Source organism: Salmo trutta, chromosome 38, assembly GCF_901001165.1.
Source record: "Salmo trutta chromosome 38, fSalTru1.1, whole genome shotgun sequence".
NCBI lineage: Eukaryota > Metazoa > Chordata > Actinopteri > Salmoniformes > Salmonidae > Salmo > Salmo trutta.
In genome coordinates this window covers 12,165,310-12,190,398 of record NC_042994.1, presented here as the reverse complement: position 1 = coordinate 12,190,398, position 25,089 = coordinate 12,165,310, and the positions used below count along the sequence as shown (strand labels likewise).

Here is a 25,089-nt window from a genome sequence, read left to right as displayed (position 1 = left end):
TTGTGGGGACTTTTGGGGATTTCCGGAATCCACGAGGATAGCAATACAAGCACACACACACACACACACACACACACACACACACACACACACACACACACACACACACACACACACACACACACACACACACACACACACACACACACACACGTAGAGGCACAGAACGAGAAACACTGAATTACCACTTTCAGTATCTGTGATAATTATAAGATGAGCGAAGTTTTAAAGGACAGTCAGTGACTTTGAACTCTCTACCTGTCTCTGATGATGAGTAGCACTGATGCTGTGTACATAATGTGGCCAAACTTAGTATTCCCTCATTGGCAGCAGGATTCCTAGTTTGGTGTCCTAGTTTGGAAGTTTAACCAACAAACAAGATAGATGACATGTCAGTTTCTCACCCAACAACTGACCCAGAGTGCCTCCAGAGAGACTACAAAGGGAAGGAAGTCCTTTAGTGGGTGTGGGTGTTGTTACAGTGATAAAACAATAATATTAACAGAGATAATTGTGGTAATAATGGTCTTCCCATCGGTCTACATACACACGCGGTGTGTGTTGCCTATCAGGTGTGTGTGTGTGTCTCTCCGTTTGTGTGTATTTCTATATTTCTCGCTCTCTCTCTCTCTGTGTGTGTGTGTGTGTGTGTGTGTGTGTGTGTGTGTGTGTGTGTGTGTGTGTGTGTGTGTTGCTGTGTGTGTGTTGCTGTGTGGTAGTGTGTGTGTGTGTGTGTGTGGGGGGGGGGGGTGTGTGTGTCTCAGGAAACATGTAATCATCTGCTTAGATCTCCATTCAGTGATTGATGCTTAAATCCATTTTAATTACACACACACCTCCTCTGCTTTGATCTAAATGACACCTGGTAACAGCCTACTTCAGGAAAAGCACTAACTACTACAGCTAGTTCAGGTATTTCAGATAATACACTACATTCATACTTTTCTAGTTAATTGATGATGTGATGTACTGTTAAACTTCTAAGTGATGATGTAGTGGCTGCTTGGTCTCAGTGTGTGCGTGTGTGTGTGTGTGTGTGTGTGTGTGTGTGTGTGTGTGTGTGTGTGTGTGTGTGTGTGTGTGTGTGTGTGTGTGTGTGTGTGTGTGTGTGTGTCTTTAGTGTCTCGTTGCTCTCTCTTTTAGTCTGACAAACAGTATTTCCTCCCTGTCCTCCTTAAAGGAATATTGATTTTACACTAAAAAAGATAGATCCGATTTGTCCTTCATCTCCCTCAAATCAAACCATTGACAATATGGTGGTACCAAGGGAATGGAGCCTCTGTATTGTGTGTGTGTGTGTGTGTGTGTGTGTGTGTGTGTGTGTGTGTGTGTGTGTGCGTGTGCGTGCGTGTGCATGCGTGTGTGTGTGTGTGTGTGTGTGTGAGAGATTTGTACATGCATGTGTATTTGCATGATCTCACATATGCAGTGGTGTAAAGTACTTAAGTAAAAATACTTTAAAGTACTTCTTAAGTCGTTTTTTGGGGGTATTTGAACTTTACTTTACTATTTGTATTTTTTTTACAACTTTTACTTCACTACATTCCTAAATAAAATAATGTACTTTTTACTCCATACATTGTCCCTGACACCCAAAAGTACTTGTTACATTTTGAATGCATAGCAGGACAGGAAAATGGTCCAATTCACACATTTATCAAGAGAACATCCCTGGTCGTCCCTACTGCCTCTGATCTGGCAGACTCACACATGCTTCATTTGTAAATGATGGCCAGAGTGTTGGAGTGTGTTCCTGGCTATCCATAAAATATAAAAACAAGAAAATGGTGCTGTCTAGTTTGCTTAGTATAAGGAATGTGAAATGATTTATACTTTTACTTTTGATACTTAAGTATATTTTAGCAATTACATTTGATACTTAAGTATATTTAAAACCAAATCATTTTAAACTTTTACTCAAGTAGTATTTTACTTGGTGACTTTACTTTTACTCAAGTTTGACAATTGGGTACTTTTTCCACTACTGCATATGTGTGTGTGGCTGAGCGCGCCCCTGGCTGAGCTCACCCCTGGCTGTTTTCCTTCCAGAAATAGCAGCCTGATTGTGATGACTTAATATCGTATGGTAATTTAACCTTTTACTGCAGTGGGCTAAATCAGGGTCTCACAAAGGGTTTCTTGGTAGTCTAAAACAAATCTACATTGAAACAAAAGTAGACACCTCACACACATGGTTATGGGCTTTAAAGAAAGAAGACCATGTCCGATATAGAGTTTGAATGTATTACATTTTGAGTTTGCATCCCAATATTACACTTTATATACATCACAGAAGACTGAAATATAACAAAACCGTTTGAAATAGAAACACCGGATTTTCGACGGGATTTTGGAAATAATGTTGATTAATTATGAAATGATGAAAAATATGAATAACATTCCACCCATGAGGCCACTAGGTCATTTGACTGCAGGAAAGGGGTCTACTATAGTGAAGTTCCCACAGAGCAGCCTCTTCATGACAGCAGCCACACACACACACACACACACACACACACACACACACACACACACACACACACACACACACACACACACACACACACTGGAGATCATTCATCACCCCACATGTTCCCCTGTGCTGCGGAGGCAGGTGCGTCTCATGTAGTTAGCATCCATAATTCAAGCAAGCCGGCCAATGGTCGCTGAGCTAAGGAGTTGGGAGAATACACCCCTGGGGTATCGTGTGTGTGGGTAGGTGGGCGTGCGTGCGTGTACACTTGTGTGTTGTGTGTGTCTGCGCACACATGCATGCATATAGAGTGTGTCAGAACTCCTCTGTCCACACACCTTCCTAGGGAACACTAGGAACTCTCTCTATGTGTGTAATTCAATACTCCCCCTCAGCAAGCAGTTATCTGTTGCTCTGGTTGTGTCTGTTGCTCTGGTTGTGTCTGTTGCTCTGGTTGTATTACACCACTTTTCACTGGGTATTCAACCTTTCACTTGCCCCATATTCACTCCTATTAATGCCTGGTTGACTCTTGTGTGAATGGGGGTGAATTGGTGCCACGATGGTACCAGTGGTAAGCTCCATTCAGTGTAACACCAAGAGTCTCCTAACAGACTGTGTTGATACATATCATTCTTACAATGATCAATGGCGACTCATTGACCAATTTAAGCCTCTGTTTGTGCTTCAATACAACGACAAAAAACATCAGGAGTGACTGCGTTCATATACAGTATCTACTGTTTCTACCTGTGAATGTTATTTATTCGAAGCTGCTCTGAGATACATTATAGCTATGGATACGAATTGACCTATTCAATACGAATTTGCTCTATTGATCCTGTGAATATGAAGGTGATTGATTATTTGATTGATTCTAGCCTCTGACCTCTGACCCTGGCAGGCTCCCTGGCCGTGTCTGTCACTGATATGACTGCTCCGGTGGTGGGGTCGTCTGGAGGAGTCTACGCCCTGGTCTCAGCACACCTGGCCAACGTCGTCATGGTAAGGGTGTGTGTGTGTGTGTGTGTGTGTGTGTGTGTGTGTGTGTGTGTCAGAGCAGGAGCAGGCCTCTTGTCATGAGATGACTATCACGCTCAGACATACATCATGTGGCATCAAAGCAGGGCATTCTGGGGCCCAGCAGGTGCTCTGTCAGTCTATGGATTACATACATTCCTGCCTTTCAGCTTTACCATTTACAAAGAGTGGAAGGGTGTGTCGACTATCTAGTGTTGAAAGTGTTGAGTGTGTGTGTGTATGTGTGTTGCACGTGAGTGTGTGTGTTGCACGCGTGTGCTTGCGTGCGTGCGTGTGTGCGTGTGTGTGTGTTGCACGTGAGTATGTGTGCGTGCGTGTGTGCGTGTGTGTGTGTGCGTGTGTGTGTTGCACGTGAGTATGTGTGCACTGCGTAGTGTTAAAGAGTGTAATTAGATAATTGTCATATAACTTGATTTTCTCCCATTCTGAGGCTGCATGTAAATTCACCTTTGGCCTTGATTCGATCCATGCATACTACCCTACAAAGTCATAACCTTAGAAGTAGGGGACATAAGGCCATACTGCTGTCTATATGATTGGATGGTCCCTGTCATCAAATATTTACACTGGTGGGCACTTTACAATCCTTGGGGGTCCTTCCTCCTCTCAGACATATTCGATTTCCTACAACAGCAAGAATAGGCAGAAGATCAAGGGTCATCACATGATATCTTTGTTGGCTCTGAAAGCTATCATGGAAGGGGAAAGATATGTTATTGTTGTAATCTATGTGTCACTCTGAATGTTGACAGTTCTGTAAGTCGCGTTGGATATAGGTGTCTGCTACATTACTATCTTATGAAGGTAATGAAAGAGGCTTAGTGTCGTGGATCATTATTAATAGGGCCAGGAGTTTTTCCTGGTCAGGTTACATGGTCAGGGACAAATCCAGGTCTATGTTATCTAACATGGGAAAACTCCTGGCCTGAATCATAAACCCTTTATCTTGCTCTCTCTCTCTCTCTCACTCCTTTTGTCATCAACTCACTCTGCTCCTCTCTCCCCAGAACTGGTCGGGTATGAAATGTCAGTTTAAGCTGTTCCGGATGGCCATGGCTCTGGTCTGCAGTAAGTCTGTCTAAACTCTGAAGTTTCTCTATATACACCACTGTGTGACTAGCCACAGCCTGCAGGTAACCAAAACCAGCACACGGTTTATTTGGATCATTAAAAAACAAAGTCGCTAGAGGGACCTCCAGTCTTGCGTACTGTTACAATAACCTTGCTCTTGACCTAGTTAGTACCACGGTGGATGTAGGTTTGGAGACAGGAAGGGCCCTGTGGCTAGCAATAGAAGCTTAGAAAGAACATACCCACTCATGTAAGATTAATGTGAGCAACGAGGATGGGTTTGTTGTCGTCTCAACCTTTATAGTACATAACCAACTTCTTATTTTTCTCTTTAGTATAAGCATACGCTTACAATTTGGCAAGTTACCATGATTTGTAAGAGATAAACATAGCAGTATTTACAATAAACTAAAAATAGCAATATCACTTGTTCGCTATGGAAACAGGACGATTACCAGCATTATGGTGACACTTCTCTCTCCCCCCTCGTCAGTGAGTGTGGAGTTCGGCCGTGCCGTGTGGCTGCGGTTCTACCCGCCGGCCTTCCCGCCCTGCCCCAACCCCAGCTTTGTGGCCCACCTGGGGGGTGTGATGGTGGGGCTCACCCTGGGGGTTGTAGTCCTCCAGAACTACGAGCAGCGTCTCCAAGAGCAGTCTCTATTCTGGATCTTCTTCTCCGTCTACTTCCTCTTTGTCCTCTGTGCTGTCTTCTGGAACGTCTTCGCCTACAGCCTGCTGGACGTCCGGCTTCCCCCCACGCCGTGAGCTCCCCCAGCCCGTGAGGGCAAACTGAGAGGGCCAACCACGTACCTCAGATCCAATGGAACATAACTATCTAGGTCCAAGACTTCCGAATTTGTATCTTCATTTTAGAGTACTGTATGGAACAGAGTATGGCGGCATCTCCTCTTAAACCCAATGGTGCCTATAACTGTAAGAAAGAGGATATTATGACAGCTAGCTTCAATAAAGGACAATTTCATAGGGTTGGAGATTGTTATGATACACATGTCTTCGATCTGTCATACTATAGTACTGTTATCTGTAAGTCTGAACTGAAGCTATGAAATGTTCCACTGTTGACATGTTATACTGTACTGAGTACATCTGACGTGATATGGTTTTGTTCCAACTTCCTGATTTTTCTTTGGTTACCTGACTGTTTAGACATTCAACGATGCTACATTGTTGCCTTTCACAATATGTCTGGCAAGACAAATGGCTAAAGCAGAAAGAGATCGGTACTCAAGCTAGGCATTTGCAGGGAGAATTGGCTTACGTTTTTGTTGTTGCCTTCGGTCCCGTGTGGCTCAGTTGGTAGAGCATGGTGTTTGCAACGCCAGGGTTGTGGGTTCGATTCCCACGGGGGACCGGTACGGAGAATTTTTTTAAATGAAATGTATGCATTCACTACTGTAAGTCGCTCTGGATAAGAGTGTCTGCTAAATGACTCAAATGTAATGTAAATGTGTGTGCGTGTGTGCCGTTTGCAGGAGTGGACAGTATTATCCGGGCAACACTGACTTACATTATTTTGTCATGTGCAAATGGGAATGGAAGTTGAAACAAAGATATATGTGATGTTCAAACCCTCTGTGTTCCTGACTGTTGCCAAAACCATCCCTTAACCAATAGCATACAAAAGACAGAGCACTACAGAGAACATGTACCGTTTTATTAATAGGGGAATATGTTGCCTTTTGGGATGAGTACTGGTTGAGTTGAACATCAGCATTCTCCCTCTAGCACAGACTTATTGGTAGGTATTCAATATTTAACTATGTTACAGACTGTGGAAATGGTGCTACATGTAAATAGGTCCCTCTCTCCAGAGTTAGCCTTCAGTTAGTACTGCACCGTCAACGCCCTTAAGGAGAAAGCTAAGTCATGTTGTATTGGATGCTGTGTTTGCTTCAAACAGGAGAACACGTCGCATTTCAACCAACCAAGGATCAAATTAGCCTGGTCCCAGATCTGTTTGTGCTCTTACCAACTCCATTGCTGTCATTGTCAAGCCACAGATGTTTGGCATGACAATGAGTGATATGGAGTTGACATGGTGCCAGGAACAGACTGGCACCCAGGCTAGCTCAAGCGTGTACTTTAAATTAACCTCACGTTATGCTGCTTCACACAAAATAAATAATAAGAAAGACTGTAATTATTAACAAATTAATATTTTAACATACAATAGCCGGTTGTTGATTCTTGAATTGGTCTACAATGTGATGTGTAAAATATCCTGTGTATTTAACATTTGTTGATTGTATATAATAAGGTCTATGATACGGAACATAGTGGTAACTGACAATATTTTAACAAGTGCATATTTTGTAGATTTGATATGTAAATACTGAATACTGGAATACATTCAACTGTTTTTATAATGAAACGCATTCTGACCTCTTGGTGTTATTTATGATTCAACCTGCACAAGTGTTTTGAAAGACCATTTTCATTCAATGCCTTTTGTTTTACTGCCCCCCCTCACACACACACACACACACACACACACACACACACACACACACACACACACACACACACACACACACACACACACACACACACACACACACACACACACACACACACACACACACACACACAAACACAAACACATACACACATACAATAACCCTATTGCACAACTACCCCAGCCAGACATTTTAGCTGAGATGACTGTTCAGCAAACTGATTGTCTAGAGTAGACTAAGGCCTCTTTCACATAGGCAAACCATGGAGACCACAAAGGGACCAATAGAGAAAAGGCCTCAGCGTTGTGAAGATATCTAAACAAACCCAATTGTTTTTTGCCTCGCTCCAAACATCATAGTGTCCAGACACACACACACCAGTCTTTCTCTGTGGTCAGGGCTGTTGTGCGAAAAGACCTCCTCGGACCAAAGCTGGTTCAGTCACAAAATCGGATTAACTTTCCAAATGGTGTTTGGCGAGAGCTCTAGCCTGAGTGGCCGACGTGGCCTTGAGGAAAACAGTTGATATCAAAGTAATCAATGAAATACGTGAGGACATCAATAATGGCTGTTGATGTGGAAAAGGCTTTCGACCGACTGTCTTGAGTGGTGTTTTCTATTCAAAACTTTGGAAGCATTCAATTTTCCAGCTGAAATAATACATTTCATACAAATATTATATAAATACCCGAAAGCAAGAATATACACACATAATACATTATCTGAAGAAATTGCTTTAGAAAGGGCCACAAGACAGGGATGTCCTCTCTCCCCCCTCCTGTTTGCACTGGCAATTGCACCGCTTGCAGAAATAATTGGACAGGAGGACCCAAACGTAACAGGTATCAGTATTGGTACACATGAATATATACTAAACTTATTTGCTGACGATCTCCTGATATACCTGACTAATATTGAGTTTAATGCCTCCTTTTTTCAAAATATTTTTGGAATACTCTAAAAACTGAAATAATGGCAATAGGAAAATAAAAAGAATAACTCATGATCTACAGCAATCCGTTAAGTGGACCACAAAAAATATTAAATACTTAGGATGCGAAATAGGTTAAAACAAAGAAAAAATACATAAAGATAACTATCTCATTACTTAACAAATTGAAAGCAGGTCTAATTAAATTGATCAATCTCCCCATGAATCTTAAAGGTAGAATAAACCTCTTTAGAATGGCAAGGCTCCCGAAGTTTTTATATTTGTTTTCGGTAACACTAATTACCCCACAGAAGACATTCTTAGTATACTTGGCCATAACAGACTTGATATGGGCAAATAAAACTCAGAGAATAAATAGGAAAGGTTTACATTTCCCTAAGTCTAAGGGTGGTTAGAGACAAAGTAGAGTCGCAATTCAACAGCTCAAATGTAAGACGTTTGACGTACAGTCAATCACGGATTACAAAAAGAAAACCAGCCCCATCGCGGACATCGACGTCCTGCTCCCAGACAAATTAAACAACTTCTTTGCTCGCTTTGAGGACAATACAATGCCACTGACAAGGCCTGCTACCAAAGCCTGTGGGCTCTCCTTCACCGTGACCAACATGAGTAAATCATTTAAACGTGTAAACCCTCGCAAGGCTGCCGGCCCAGACGGCATCCCTAGCTGCGTCCTCAGGGCATGCGCAGACCAGCTGGCTGGTGTGTTTACGGACATATTCAATCAGTCCCTATCCTAGTCTGCTGTGCCCACATGCTTCAAGATGGCCACCATTGTTCCTGTTCCCAAGAAATCTAAGGTAACTGAACTAAATGACTATCGCCCGTAGCACTCACTTCTGTCATCATGAAGTGCTTTGAGAGACGAGTCAAGGATCATATCACCTCCACCCTACCTGATACCCTAGGCCCACTCCAATTTGCTTACCGCCCCAATAGGTCCACAGATGACGCAATCGCCATCACACTGCACAGTGCCCTATCCCATCTGGACAAGAGGAATACCTATGTAAGAATGCTGTTCATCGACTACAGCTCAGCATTTAACACCATAGTACCCCCCAAACTCAACCCCGCCCTGTGCAATTGGGTCCTGGACATTCTGACGGGCCGCCCCCAGGTGGTGAGGATAGGAATCAACATCTCCACCCCGCTGATCCTCAACACTGGGGCCCCACAAGGGTGCATTCTCAGCCCTCTCCTGTACTCCCTGTTCACCCATGACTGCGTGGCCATGCACGCCTCCAACTCAATCATCAAGTTTGTGGATGACCAACAACAACGAGACAGCCTAAAGGGAGGAGGCGAGGGCCCTCGGAGTGTGGTGTCAGGAAAATAACCTCTCACTCAACATCAACAAAACAAAGGAGGTGATCATGGACTTCAGGAAACAGCAGAGGGAGCACCCCCCATCCACATCGACGGGACAGGAGTGGAAAAGATGGAAAGTTTTAAGTTCCTCGGCGTACACATCACAGACAAACTGAAATGGTCCACCCACACAGACAGCGTGGTGAAGAAGGCGCAACAGCGCCTTTTCAACCTCAGAAGGCTGAAGAAATTTGGCTTGTCACCTAAAACACTCACAAACCTTTACAGATGCACAATCGAGAGTATCCTCTTGGGCTCTATCACCGCCTGGTACGGCAATTTCTCCGCCCACTACCACAAGGCTCTCCAGAGGATAGTGCGTTCTGCACAACACATCACCGGGGGCAAACTACCTGCACTCCAGGACACCTACACCACCCGATGTCACAGGAAGGCCAAAAAGATCATCAAGGACAACAACCACCCGAGCCACTGCCTGTTCACCCCGCTATCATCCAGAAGGCGAGGTCAGTACAGGTGCATTAAAACTGGGACCGTGAGACTGAAAAACAGCTTCTTTCTCAAGGCCATCCGACTGTTAAACAGCCATCACTAACATAGAGTGGCTGCTGCCAACATACAGACTCAAATCTCTGGCCACTTTAATAAATGAAATAAATGGATTTAATAAAGGTATCACTAGTCACTTTAAATAACGCCACTTTAATAATGTCTACATGTCCTACATTACTCATCTCATATGTATATACTGTATTCTATACCATGCACTGAATCTTGCCTATGCAGCTCGGCCATCGCTCATCCATATATTTATATGTACATATTCTTATTCATCCCTTTACATTTGTGTGTATAAGGTAGTGTAACGGTTGTCGTCGGGAATAGAGGACCAAAACGCAGCAGGAATGTGGATGCTCATCTTGTTATTTATTTTAAATAAAGAGAACACCAAAATAACAAAACAGTCTTGTCGCGCTCACACAGGCAAAACAAGAAACAATCTCCCACAACACCAAACCAAACAATTACCCATATATAGGACTCTCAATCAGAGGCAACGAGAAAGCACCTGCCTCCAATTGAGAGTCCAACCCCCCATAAACCTAAACATAGAAATACAACAAACCAGAAAGAACATAGAAATACAAAACATAGAACATAGACCAAAACCCGGAAATAATAAATCAAACACCTTACTCCATAAATCACCACCTCGAACCACATAAACAAAATACCCTCTGCCACGTCCTGACCAAACTACAATAACAAATAACCCTTATACTGGTCAGGACGTGACAGGTAGTCATTGTAAATTTGTTACATTACTTGGTAGATATTACTGCACTGTCGAAACTAGAAGCACAAGCATTTCGCTACACTCGCATTAATATCTGCTAACCATGTGTATGTGACCAATAACATTTGATTTGAACTTCAAGATTTGGAATTGTATCAACTCGCCATCCAAGGCTTTTACTTGCAACATATTGTTAAATGCACTAAAGAGGAACCATGGGTACATATTGAAGATGCACTTGCTCATCCCCAGAATCTTTTCACATGTCTGTTTTCAAAGGATGGAGCTAAGAACATGACCAACTTCACAGTGAAGAACACTATAACAAAATGAAACGCATTCTACAAGAACCACTATCACTTCCTGAAAACTCACCCTTATGGAAAAATCCTTGGACAGCTTTACAGAATTCACCGATAAATTGGCCCACATGGAGAACTGAAGACATAGAAACCGTAAATGACATGGTAATAGGAAATACAACTTTTTCATTACAGAATTAGATAGTAATTTTGGACAGAACAATGTAGACATTTTCAAATATATGCAACAAAATGTTGACCTAAAAGCTTTTGGACATCAGAGCAATGTTGAGGGAATTCTACTTGAGTCAGAAACAGATACTCATATGATAGATAGGTCCAGTAGCGATTTTAGAACGTCAATCTTGGTGGGCAAAACATTTTTTTTTAGGGGGATGCATGCCAGCAAAGCCTCTATACAGCACAACACTAACCAATACATTAATTGCTCTATAACGGTGACAAATGGTGCCCGCAAACTGTTAGGGCCTACATACAGTGCATTCGGAAAGTGTTCAAACCCCTTGACTTTTTCCACATTTTGTTATGTTACAGCCTTATTCTTTTTTTTTTTTTTTTCTACTGCATCATTGATTGTATGTTGTTTTACTCCATGTGTAACTCTGTGTTTTTGTATGTTGTCGAACTGCTTTGCTTTATCTTGCCCAGGTCGCAATTGTAAATGAGAACTTGTTCTCAACTTGCCTACCTGGTTAAATAAAGGTGAAATAAATAAATTAAATAAAATTCTAAAATGAATTCAATTGTTTTTTCCCGTTGTCAATATACACACAATACCCCATAATGACAAAGCAAAAACAGGTTTTTAGACATATTTACAAATGTATTAAAAAACTGAAAATCACATTTACATAAGTAATCAGACCCTTTACTCAGTGCTTTGTTGAAGCACCTTTGGCAGCGATTACAGCCTTGAGTCTTCTTGGGTTTGACGCTACAAGCTTGGCACACCTGTATTTGGGGAGTTTCTCCTATTCTTCTCTACAAATCCTCTCAAGCTCTGTCAAGTTGGATGGGGAGCGTCACTGCACAGCTATTTTCAGGTCTCTCCAGAGATGTTCGATCGAGTTCAAGTCCGGGCTCTGGCTAGGCCACTCAAGGACATTCAGAGACTTGTCCCGAAGCCACTCCTGTGTTGTCTTGGCTGTGTGCTTAGGGTTGTTGTCCTGTTGGAAGGTGAACCTGACTAATCTCCCAGCCCCTGCCGCTGAAAAACATCCCCACAGCATGATGCTGCCACCACCATGCTTCACCCTAGGGATGGTGCCAGGTTTCCTCCAGATGTGACGCTTGGCTTTCAGGCCAAAGAGTTTAATCTTGGTATCATCACACCAGAGAATCTTGTTTCTCATGGTCTGACATTCTTTAGGTGCCTTTTTGCAAACTCCAAGCGGGCTGTCATGTGTCATTTACTGAGGAGTGGCTTCTGTTTGGCCTCTCTACCATAAAGGCCTGATTGGTGGAGTGCTGCAGAGATTGTTGTCCTTCTAGAAGATTCTCCCATCTCTACAGAGGAACTCTGGAGCTCTGTCAGAGTAACCATCGGGTTCTTGGTCACCTTCCTGACTAAGGCCCTTCTCCCCCAATTGCTAAGCTTGGCCAGGTGGCCAGCTCTAGGAAGAGTCTTGGTTTTTGCTCTGACATGCACTGTCAACTGTGGGACCTTAGACAGGTTTGTGCTTCTCTAAATCATGTCCAATCAATTGAGTTTACCACAGGTGGACTCCAGTCAAGTTATAGAAACTCAAGGATGATCAATGGAAACATGATTCACCTGAGCTCAATTTTGAGTCTCATAGCAAAGGGTCTGAATACTTATGTAAATAAGGAATTTCAGTTTATTTTTTTTAATACATTTGCAACAATTTATAAAAAACGGTTTTCACTTTGTCATTATGGGGAATTGTTTGTAGATTGATGAGAGACATTTTTTTAAAATCAATTTTAGAATAAGGCTGTAACGTAACAAAATGTGGAAGAAGTAAAAGGGTCTGAATACTTTCCGAATGCACTGTAAAACTGTCCCAAAAGCAGAGTCCCAACTGCAGTCCCAACACTTTACCACCGCTACACCTGGCTATCAGCGGTGCCTTGTCTGGCACCCAAACAGTTCATTCAGCCTCATTTACTGTCTTTAAAAAAACATAACTGTCAAGGGTGTGTACGGGAGGCGAAGTCAGGTGCAGGAGAGCAGAGTGTAGTGAGAATGCGCACTTTAATTCCGTTCCACGAATGACAGCACATAAAAACAATAACGTGCAAAAAACACGGAACATAGCAAAAGTAAAGCGCCCGACAATAATCCACATCACAAACAAACAATTACACACAAAGACATGGAGGGGAACAGAGAACTAAATACATGCAGTAATTATGGAATGAAAACCAGGTATGTAATGGAACAAGACAAAACCAGTGGAATATGAGAAATGGAGCGGCAATGGCTAGAAAGCCGGTGACGTCAATCACCGAACGCCGCCCGAACAAGGAGAGGAGCCGACTTCGGTGGAAGTCGTGACAATAACTGATAGGGCTGACTTGCTTAAACAAATGTGGTTTCTACTGACAATTGAGATATGGCATAAGGGGACGACAAGCGGATAAGAGGCAATCCGTAATTTCGATTAAGACATTAATGAGCGAGCTAGGACGGACGTAGTCAATATAACTATTTGTTCAGCATTTCTGAAATATACAGCGACAGAATTCAGAACATGGGCCGTTCTTACAGTGTTCTCCCTGTACACCAAGTCAGAACAGTAACTTTAGATGAAATTAAGAGGGAAAAATAGACCAAATTATTAGGGTGCGGCACATGGGCTACTAACAGCTTATTACACAACATACACTTAGTATTACTTTCTTAGCTACAGTATACATATCTCCCTGGAATATTACATAATTTATGCAGCAGCATACAAGACATTTTTGGTCTTACCTTGTTGTGCTGTGCTCACTTGAATAGGAAGGTGGCGCGGCGGTCCATTGTGGGCAGATTTTGTCATCAAAGTCTGACATTCTCTGGATTTATGGTGCTTTCAATACAACTGGGATCTCTGAAAAAAACAAGGTTGAATGATGATGACGTCAGTGATCTTCAGGTCGTAGCTCTAGAAAAAGGCCAGAGTTCCCGACTTACAATTCCGAGTTGGATGACCGTTCAAAACCTATATTCCCAATTGGAGCTCGTTTTTTCCTGTTTTCCCAGTTGTCTTGAACTCACTGATCAGATTTCCCAGTTACGAGTTAACAGTTGTTTTGAGAGCGACAGAAATTATGCTGGATTGACAGCATGGCCAACGTTGAATGTTTATCATTTTAAGTTTGGAAAAGAGACCCTTAAACCCAGACTTGGGACAACACAGCCACCACTGAAAAGCAGGCTAGTGATTGCTTTGCAATGCTTGCAGTTAGCCACTGATTCCTTCCAAACCACTCATTGTTGACTTTGCGATTTCCAACTTGTTGTGTAATGTTTAGGTCCAATGGCCGATGAGCACTGATACGTTTTATCTATAATTTCTCTTCATTATTTCTCTTCATATGACAAGGATTAAAAAGGATTTGCCAGTAGATTGTCGACTTGATTCATGATGATGACTGCTAGCTAAGATTTTGAAAGTATGATGTTGACATGATGAGTCCAATCAAAGCTACTGTAGATATAACGGGATTTGAGGTAATTTTATCTGTGGCCAAAGACCTTGAGCCTTCTTGGATGGGCACTTCTAATGTAACTCTATGGCAGCACCCCAAGGGGCTTGAGTTTTCGAGCTCCCCATGAGTGACAGAACACTGAGCCAATCACTGCGCAACTAGAGAACGTTACAAGCTGCTACGCTCAGTATTTTCCGCTGGCTGCCCCACCACCACAGAAAGCACTGAGTTGCCTTACTCAAGAAAGCAAAAAAAAGTTTGTATGTGGCTTTATTAACTCAATTATTTATTTTATTTTATTTACATTGTTTGCAAACTGATATGTGACACGTATAAATGCCAAAATAACATGCCCCACGTTTGCTAAAAATGACAGGTCGCCACTGAATAGGCCAGATATACAAACCTTGCAGAAAGCCTATTCAACTGACAATCTATTAAAAACATATAGAAACTATTGGAACCAAGACTTAAAAATTACTGATATTGATGGAGGGAGTGTTGGAACATAATGAACGAAATTAACTGCCTTATTATTTAAATATATATTTTAAAATCTGGCTACAGACAGAAACAACATCAAACAATTTGAAGTCTTACAAGCATTAGAAACAACATTGGGTGTGGATATGGTGGGAACATGTGGGTCTGAGCAAGTGTGATATCATTCATATTTGTGGAAATGTATGTAGAAAGTTAAGTTGTCTATTGTTTTTGTTAATGTGTGTTTTTGTATTGTAAAAAATAAATAAAAGTAAAATAAAATATATACAAATAAAATAAATGGTTGAGTTCAAGAGTCAGCCCTAATTCATTCAGATTGGGGGGGGGGGGGCTGCCACTGTGGTCTCTCAGTCTAGTCACTGCAGAACTGGAAACAACAGCAGCTCCCAATTTATACAACTTAACATTCATTAGGAGCCCTGAAATTGGCTTCTGTTGTGTTTACTCACTTGCATAAATATCCCATTTTCCAAATTAATAATTTACCTAGGAGAGAGAAAGGGGGGGGGAGAGAGAGAGAGAAAGAGAGAACGGGAGTGAGGGGGAGGGAGAGAAAGAGAAGGGAGGGAGGGTGAAGATGGACATTCTCTGAAGTAGATTTATTGTTTCCTTTCTGCTCAGACTGCTGAGCACAGCTTTGGGTATAGTTATTTTCAGTTATTCAAATGAGTCTGGGGGACTCACAATATAGGCCCTATTGAGTCTATGTGCTGATCTAATACATTTTTCTAGAACATTTTGTTGAATCAAATGAAATTGAACATCCATATCATAATGCATGGCATGCATTGCAAGTTGGTGCTGTTCAGTATTATAAACGGAGTGATTCGAGCCCTGAATGCTGATTAGCCGTGGTATATCAGACCGTATACCACGGGTATGACAAAACATGTATTTTTACTGATATAATTACGTTAGTAAGCAGTTTATAATAGCAATAAGGCACATCGGGGGTTGTGTTATATGGCCAACATACCACGCCTAATCGGCTGTATCCAGGCACTCCGCGTAAGAAAAGTCCTTAGCGGTGGTTTATTGGCCATATACCACACCCCGTGCCTTATTGCTTAATTGTTGTTGTTGTTGTTGTTCTATTATAAGGAGGGATAGGCCCGCAACTCAATATATTCGTATTTATTCAAGTCACGACATCAGTCAGCTGGTCTCAGTCAATGACTATATAGATCTACATTTGAATTGATAACAGCATTGACGCCTTCATCACCACACAATAGTATGGTGCAATGTCGCGCCCATGTGGACATTACAGTTATTACACCTGCACAGAATACATTGAAATGACGCGAGCAGAAAAACATCAAATAATATAATCATTTGGTATGATTATTAAATTCCGATTATATCGGATCAAATCCCCAAAATGTACAACTTCGTCAAAATCCTGGAAAGACGTATTTCAATCACTTTTGTTTAGGGAATTGTGCACGTGTTCCATCAGCACAGCATTGTGGGTGCTATCATAATCCACTTCCTCCACTTCAAGAAGCGCCATTTTCGGCGTTGTCATTACAGCATGTCGCTAATGTTTATGGCATAATAAGAACGAATTTCAGTGTTTGTTATTATACGTTAGCTTTCCAAGTACTATCTGAAAGATGGGGCGAAAGAAGAAGAAGCAGATGAAGCCATGGTGCTGGTATCCTTTGGTTTGGGGAATAGACCAAACGCAAATCATGAAAGGAAAGTGAGGGCTCGAGTGCTTAGCAAGGTAGCTACTAAGATACTGTAGGCCTCACAAGACCTGTTCGCACTTTTGATACTTTGTCGTGTGTTTGTAATAATGTTGTGGCAATTAAATTTTACCACACTCTCTTTTAGTTTTATCTCAACAAAGTTAACCTAAATGGTGTATATTGACGAACATTTTTGCCGGAAATCTAGCTATGTTAGCTAACTAGCTAGCGGCATTATTAGTTAGCAAAGTAACTTATTGTATTCATTATGTAGCTATCTACAACTACCCAGTTTGACGCTTACTCGGCATACTTTGTCTGTCAGATGGTGGTCAGAGGTTGTGCTCAAAGAGTAACTATACTTTACGTTCAAGTAAAGGAGTAACGTTATTAGCAGGGAGCAGGCACCATCGATTGAATTAACTGAAACCAACTAGCTAACTTGCTGACGTTAGTTTATACTCTGACATTTCCTTAATTCACAACTTGAAGGTATTGTAATCGAGATTTCGATGATGAAAAGATCCTCATCCAACATCAAAAGGCCAAACATTTTAAGTGCCATATATGTCACAAGAAGTTGTACACTGGTCCAGGGCTGGCAATCCACTGTATGCAGGTTGGTATTCACATTAACAACATGTTGGTTATTCATCTCTGTTGTCATACCTTTTATTTGTGATATGAATCATTGATGGCGTGGGTCGTGTGTGTTTCAGGTTCACAAAGAGACCATCGACGGGGTCCCCAACGCTATACCAGGAAGGGTAGACATAGAATTGGAAATCTATGGCATGGAAGGAATTCCAGAGAAGGATATGCAGGAGAGGAGACGGACATTGGAACAAAAGCAGGGTTAGTTAGTGTTAACATTTGTACTGAGAAATGGGGAGGGAGGGGGAGGGGGGGGGGGGGGTTGGGCCATAGAACTCTACAGCCAGAACAAATCACCTTAAAGAAATATTGTGTGGCTAAAATACCCACCTGTGTTCAGAGAGCCAGAAGAAGAAGCAGAATCAGGATGACTCTGACGAGGATGACGACGATGATGATGCTCCAGGCCCTTCGTTCATTCAGCAGCAGATGCCTGCTGCCCAGCCCCAGGCTAGCTACGTCCCTCCCATGGCCCAGCCCAGCATCCCCCCCGGGGCCAGGGCTCCAGGCATACCACCAGGAGCTTACTCAGGTAGAACATGGGCTGAATGGCCATACGATTGCTCTGTTCTGCCAGTAAGATATTTGCATCAAGTAATGATGATTGGCAAAAATGTTCAACTGCTCTGAATTGTGAATGAACCATGCCCATTCTGAACAAACCACAAACTGGAAAAAATACATTCCCTTCATCACCATATGTCTGATAAACTATACCTGGTGTTTAAAATCTAGTTTCTTTCCCTTTTCTTCCCAATGCAGGAATGCCCCCTATGATGCCAGGTCACGGTGTTCCGCCCATGATGCATGGGATGCCCCCTGGTATGCACGGAATGCCACCAGGGTGAGTACTAACTCATACTACTCAGTGGGTAACATTTTCCTGTCTCAATGACACACATAGCCATGGTGCGTTTGCTCACTCTTTGCAGGAGTTAAATATCGCCCTGAACTGGTCCGTCGCTGCAGAATCTGCCTTATTATTAAAGCTTCACAGTTAGATTTGATCATTCAGATTGTAACTCGCCTGTTGGTTTGATCTCCATACAGCATGATGCACGGGATGGGAGGGATGATGCCTCCAATGATGCAAGGGATGCCCGGTATGCCGCCAGGTAAGCACTGTCCTAGGAGGTACTTCCCCTCCCTTACTCCAGTCACTCTGTACTCAGTGGTCTGGCATTGACAGGGGATACAGCACCGTGGCCCTCTCATCTAGGACTATTCTCCTATATGAGGCTTGTGAGAGAGCTGACAATTTCACTAGAATAGTGCATAGAGCTGGGCGACATGGACAAAACTCTATTTAACGATAAGCTTGAAACATGAATGTGCACCACAGTTGTTTTAATATTACCCTTAAAAAATACTACTACTTTGAATGTTGTAGCTATCGATTGTTCGGTTATCAATCACCTATATGAAATTAAAATAAGTTTGCTGAAACGTCACATTTCTCTAGTAGGGCCCTATAGGTTATTTATTGTAATGAACGATATCAGCAAAATGCCCACGATAAGTGGTCGATGTCGATCATTTTTGGTTTATCGTCCTAGCTCTAGTAGTGCCAAATCATGTTAACTCTCCATTCTATCATGACCTAGAAACCATCTGCTTCCCTAAATTCTTGAGAAAGAACTGTAATTTGATATTGAGACCTGATGTCTTCTCTATAGGAATGCCACCTCACATGGGTCACCGTCCTGGTATTCCCCACATGGCCCAGGCCCCCACCCCGGCAGGGATGCCCCGACCCGCAGCAGCAGCCCCTGCTGCCGTCAGCAAGCCCCTGTTCCCCAGCGCAGTACAGGTGGGTCACCTTGCCTAGAGGCGAGGTGGGATGGAGCTGTAGCTTGTCATATCTGTCTCATTGGTTTACCCTGTTCATTTTAAGTGGTGTCCATTGAATAATTCACCAAGAGGATTTCCTCTGTAGTAAGATGGTTGTACTGGTGAGCTCATCTCAGGCACATGCATACTATCAGTATCATCATTAAAGATAAACTTCTCCTTAATGCAACCGCTGTGTCAGATTTCAAAAAAGATTTACGGTGAAAGCACACCATGCAATAATCTGAGTACAGCGCCAAAACAAGCCATAGAGATACCCACCATGTTGCGGAGTCAGTAAAAGTCAGAAATGGCGTTATAAATATTCACTTACCTTTGATCTTCATCCGAATGCACTCCAGGAATCCCAGTTCCACAATAAATGTTTGTTTTGTTCAATAAAGTTAATCTTTATGTCCAAATACCTCCTTTTTGTTTGTGCGTTTAGTAAACTATTCCAAATGCACAAAGCGTGGGCACTAAGTCCCGACAAAGTCAAAAGTTCCATTACAGTTTGTAAAAACATGTCAAACGATGTATAGAATCAATCTATAGGATGTTTTTATTATAAATCTTCAATAATATTCCAACCGGACAATTCCTTTGTCTTTAGAAATGAAAGGGAACGGAGCTCGTGCTCATGGCTGCGCGCGTAACTAAACGAAAGGCTTTCAGCCTGACCAATGGTTCAAACGGCTCTTATTCACTCTCCTTTCACAATAGAAGCCTGAAACAACATTCTAAAGACTGTTGACATCTAGTGGAAGCCTTAGGAAGTGCAATCTGACCCCACAGACACTGGGTATTGGATAGGCAATCACTTAAAAAAAAAACTACAAACCTCAGATTTCCCTCTTCCTGGTTGGATTTTGCTCAGGTTTTCGCCTGTCATATGAGTTCTGTTATACTCAGACATCATTCAAACAGTTTTAGAAACTTCAGAGTGTTTTCTATCCAAATCTACTAATAATATGCATGTCTTAGCTTCTGGGCCTGAGTAGCAGGCAGTTTACTCTGGGCACGCTTTTCATCCGAACGTGAAAATACTGCCCCCCCCAGCCCAGAGAGGTTAATGATGGGGAGTAGGCTTGGGCGGTATCCAGATTGTCATACCGACCTTGTGCCATATCGGTATATTCGGTAATATCGGCACTGAACACACTATTTTCAAACCCCCGCTGAGTATTTGTAATCCAAAGGTTAGCAATGCTAACAAGTACATGTAAAATCGCATAGAATGGTAACTAAATGCTAAAGAGCACATCGCGAACATTTAGACAGCCTCTGACCTAAACTATTTTTAGGACAGACATCCCAGCTCAAAATTATAAAAGTAACTTCGAAATGCTACAGTTTGCTGCACGCACAACATAATTATTAGACAGCAAGGCTCTTGATCCAGGAGGGGTTTCTGCTGTTACCGGCAATATAATTAATTTTGAAAGAAGCTAACCACTTAGCTAGATAGCTAACTAGCTACTAAATTAGCAAACCAAATGTACAGCTGCAGAGCATTTAGCACATTTTATAGACTGTTTACTTAAAAGTTATAAAACATCTAGCTGGTGAACATTTAGTTGTGAATTCCATACTGTAACCTGATCACCTGGCGTGTGCTGCACAACAATGAGTGACTCACAAGGCTCCGGTCTGTCGTTGTGTGCTTGCAAACACCATGTGACTGGGTACTAGTGGTAAGCTTCATAATGAAAAATTATCTGACAGGTGAAATGAAATACGCAATCATTGTCTATTAACATATTGCACAAGTTGACTGCAGGTATTTACTTGAAATGTAGCAACAAATATTCACATTTATGCAATCTCCAAAGAAATAGTTTCAACACTGTTGAAAAACCATCCTGTGGCTATTTCCAAATACCATGGTATACCGTCCAAGCCTAATAGGGCGCAGCAATAGCAAAGTTGTATCGGAAATGCATCCACAGTAAGGAACAATAGTCAACTATAGCTCATTGTCAAACTGCCCTCTCCTCGATTTCCTCTAGAGCTGCTGGTATTCACTCTAGGTTCTGCTAGTGTTGTTCACACTCTGCCTCTCTTCTTTATGCTGCAGATGGGCTCTCATGTTCCAAACACCATCACAGCCTCTCCCAGTAGCACTGCAGACTCTCAGTCTGCTGCCTCTAAGCCTCTGTTGTCTAACACTCCACAAGTAGGCAGGACTCTTTCACTTCCATGTCCCATAGACGCTTGTGGCATGCAGCATATCCGCTTGATTTGGTTGGGAATGCTACAAAATGTCTGTTCTGACATACATATAAGTTAACATATTCAGCAGGCTTTTTGTCATTCCTTATGCATTTTTATGAATCGCTCCACCAAAAGGATGAGCTGCCGGTCGGCTTTCCCTTAGGAGGACTTGCTGCATGCCTGTGTGTGGCCTGCCTTAGTTTTCTTAGCACTGGATTGGTGATTTAAATATGTATTTTGTTTAAGCACAGCTTGCATTTTAGTAATTTTTCCCTTCCCCTGACTTGTTAGCATGATTTCCTCAGATGGTATTTCGCACAATGCAATGCTCATCAGCAATGTGTGATATGACAAGTTTTTCTTGAGTGTTTCAGCTGAACTGACATTTCAATCGCTTTTTCAAACTGCAATTTTATATGAATATAATCACCTGTGGAATCCTGCTATATTCCAGTCATTTAAAGTGCTAATCGGTTCAGAGTTAGTTGGATGTGCAGTGCACTCTGCTTAAAAAAAATCTGAGGAATCAACCAAATCATGGGACAAATTCTGTTTAAAACGCACTTCTAAGGAATCAACAGGTCAAATGTCTAAATAACTGATTCCTATGCGAGGAGAGCATTGTAATCTGTGTGTGTGAATATGATGAGTCGCTCACCCATCTGATGGTGCCTCTTCCTTCCTGTCTCCCAGGCCCAGCAGAGTGCCTCTGGAGCTGTGCCCCACAGCGCGCCCTCCACCTCATCTGACCCTCCCAAAGCAACATTCCCCGCCTACACCCAGTCCTCTGCCTCCTCTAACCCCCCTAGTAACACTGTAGCCAAGCCCCCTGCCACAGTGACCAGTAAGCCAGCCACCCTCACCACCATGAGTGCAACCAGTAAGTTGATCCACCCTGATGAGGATATCTCACTGGTAAGTTGCTCCTGCTTTGCGTTTTGCCCTTTCACAGTAAGTAATGAATGAGAGAGTACGTTTATCTGTGTCGTGTTACTTTTTTTGATACTTGTAATATTTGTTTAAAACAAATGAGTTACATCTAATATAATTGAGTTGTGATTTGTCCTTGCCGTTGCACTGAAAGGGATAGGCTAGTGTTGCGTCCTGTCTAAGAATCCTCTCTGTGTTTGTCTGCCCGGTAACAGGAGGAGCGACGGGCTCAGTTGCCCCGGTACCAGCGTAACGTGCCCAGGCAGGGGCAGGTCCACATGTCTGCCCCTCCTGTGGCGGCTGTGGGCGGCATGATGCCCCCACAGCAGGGCATGCCCCCCCAGCAGCCTGGCATGAGGCACCCTATGCATGGTAAGATGTTATGGCATCACTAGACCACAAACTTGTAGCCTTGGATGGCACGAAAGACCCAAGTATCATACCAGTCAAAACATGTTTATTTTTGCATTGTGAGTGTGATGTTTCAATATACTTCCTCCTCCCTCCAGGTCAGTATGGTGGTCCCCCCCAGGGCATGCCTGGCTACATGCAGGGCGGGATGCCTCCGTATGGGCAGGGCCCTCCGATGGGATACCAAGGAGGGCCTCCCATGGGCATGAGGCCCCCCGTCATGTCTCCTGCAGGACGATACTGAAGAAGTCGCAACGACCTGGCCCCTCACTAGGTTTGGCGGTTAAACCTTTTCTCACCTTGTGCTTTTTAAAACTAGCCCAAGCCAATGAGCAGTAAGACCAACCAGTGATGGTGAAGAAAAGTATTGATGAGAAAAAAAATATATACGCAGCACACGGACATTTAACATGACATCTTTAATGGGGAAAAAAACATAGAAAAAACAAAACACACCAACTTGATGATAATGACAACTTTGTCGTTGTGCAGATTTGATACATGTATGGTGTTTTTCTTCTCATGTTTCACTCAGGTTTGTAGAAGTGTTAAATAAGGTTCATATTGTTTTGACTGCTCGCTGCTGGAGTAACATGATCGTACCGCCCCCCCCCCCCCTTACAAAAAGGCAAGTTTCCTGTAAATATATGATTTTCTGTTGTGTAGAGTAAGTCGGTGACGAGGCCCTCACAGCACACTTTGTGTGTTGTTGGACGCCCTGTCCCCAACCGTATGGTTGGTGAGGGTCCTCCTTTATGATGACGATTCCAACTGTTTAGTAGTTTACCACCAGATCTATGGAGTATTATTATTATTATCTATCAGTCTCTAGCTTCATTCTTATTTCAGGTTTATTCCATGATCAAAAGGGTAACTTGTGTGAATTTATTCTCTGTACTGTTTTAAACAATCTATGTTGTAATAAAACTCACTTAAAATCCAACACTGTTTTCTTCCTGACCCGTGGATGGGGATGAGGCTCCATGAAGGTTAGTACCTTCATCATGAAGGTTTGTACATAAATGTTGTATTTATGAAATATTGCTCAAATAATAGGATGTCAACTTTGTAGGTCTCTGGTATTTTTAAACATGTTTTAATATTCATTGTCTTGATGCAGATAAGTTTATAGCCTAGACCTTTTAATAGTAATCCAGTCATTTAATACCTGCACCCTGAATTAGTTTATCTTCCTCACCTTAGGTTCACTAACATTTGCATGCAAGTGCTCTATACTGTGTGTGTGTTTGTGAGTAGTTGATGATAAATATATATTTTACTTGATGTCAGGTGTATCTTTATTCCTAAACCACCTACTCATGTCTTCCGGTTGTCTAGCTTTTCAAGTCAGAGGGCCTTATTTGGTGTTAGTTCACTATGGTGCATCAGTGTTTCCCCTATATGCATTTAGCAGCAGCACAACGCCGCTGCTAAACCGTGGCCACCACTGAAAAAAAAAATATTAAATTACTAAAACCAGGAATATAGAAACGATAATGGAGCAATATATTTTTGAACTAAAAATCGGCTAAATAAAAACTAGACAGTCGGGGAGAATCTAAAATTCCAAAATGTCATGACATAGGTCCCCTTTGATTTTGTGTTTGAGTCGTTTAGATCAATTAAGAACAATGCATAAGCCATGGCAAAATGTGTAGAATTGCAGTAAACTTGCTTTAGACAGCTACAGTTTCTCTGTGGCTGAGAGGAGGGCCTCTAAAATGTGCCATTTGCCATGCCCACTACCCCGCTAACTTTGCCACCGCTGTTGGAAAAAAATACTAGGGGAAACACTGCATAGCATATTTAAAATCGAAAAACCATTACTTTGAAACTTTTTTTTTAAGCCCATGTCTATTTTGATGGTAATGTCCTTATCTGCTTTTCAGCCTAAAACACAGATTTCTTGCGAAACAGGTCAGTTATATCTGTAAGTACCCATTCCCTTACCATAGTGTGGCTGTATCTTGCACCGGATGTACCGTTTTAGTAGTAACTAGTTATTGAATCTGAAATAATGCATTTTGGGAGTTTTTCCAAGATTTGTATGTATTATAGTTATTCTAAAGTACCTGCTCAAGATTTGCTACACCATTTGGTTGCATACACATGTAATGAATGCTGTGGTGTGCCATTGTTGCCTCTTTCTGTCTGGTGGTGAAGGGGGCTGTTCGGTGGAAACTGGACACATTTTTATCCCACTCCTTTGGTAAGTAGGATTTCACA

The 25,089-nt window shown here is 42.3% G+C and overlaps 2 protein-coding genes and 1 non-coding gene across 4 annotated transcripts in view; all 3 read left to right on the top strand.

Annotated features, from left to right (window-relative positions):
* The window catches only part of LOC115178421 (rhomboid-related protein 3), a 53,937-nt gene extending 48,122 nt beyond the window's left edge, over positions 1-5,815 (top strand). Inside the window, exons 8-10 of the mRNA XM_029739602.1 lie at positions 3,378-3,478; positions 4,522-4,582; positions 5,079-5,815. Coding sequence (XP_029595462.1) covers positions 3,378-3,478; positions 4,522-4,582; positions 5,079-5,350 — 434 coding nt within the window. The 3' untranslated portion in view covers positions 5,351-5,815. The remainder of the gene's footprint in view (positions 1-3,377; positions 3,479-4,521; positions 4,583-5,078) is intronic.
* Positions 5,816-16,610: 10,795 nt separating this feature from the next.
* On the top strand, positions 16,611-23,806 carry LOC115178917 (BUB3-interacting and GLEBS motif-containing protein ZNF207). 2 transcript variants are annotated; one of them, XM_029740355.1, is made up of 11 exons: positions 16,611-16,787; positions 17,317-17,443; positions 17,544-17,679; positions 17,819-18,010; positions 18,241-18,322; positions 18,529-18,593; positions 19,155-19,288; positions 21,386-21,484; positions 22,216-22,437; positions 22,668-22,824; positions 22,962-23,806. In XM_029740355.1, exons 1-11 carry the CDS (start codon positions 16,747-16,749, stop codon positions 23,105-23,107), a joined length of 1,401 nt encoding a protein of 466 aa, XP_029596215.1. In that variant the 5' UTR covers positions 16,611-16,746; the 3' UTR covers positions 23,108-23,806. The 2 variants fall into 2 exon arrangements, with proteins under 2 accessions (XP_029596215.1, XP_029596216.1); XM_029740356.1 differs by lacking the exon at positions 21,386-21,484 and having other exon boundaries at positions 16,613-16,787.
* LOC115179050 (small nucleolar RNA SNORA49) lies at positions 18,616-18,737 on the top strand. The gene has a single exon (XR_003872813.1). It is a non-coding gene; the product is annotated as a small nucleolar RNA SNORA49 (small nucleolar RNA).
* Positions 23,807-25,089: the final 1,283 nt, after the last annotated feature.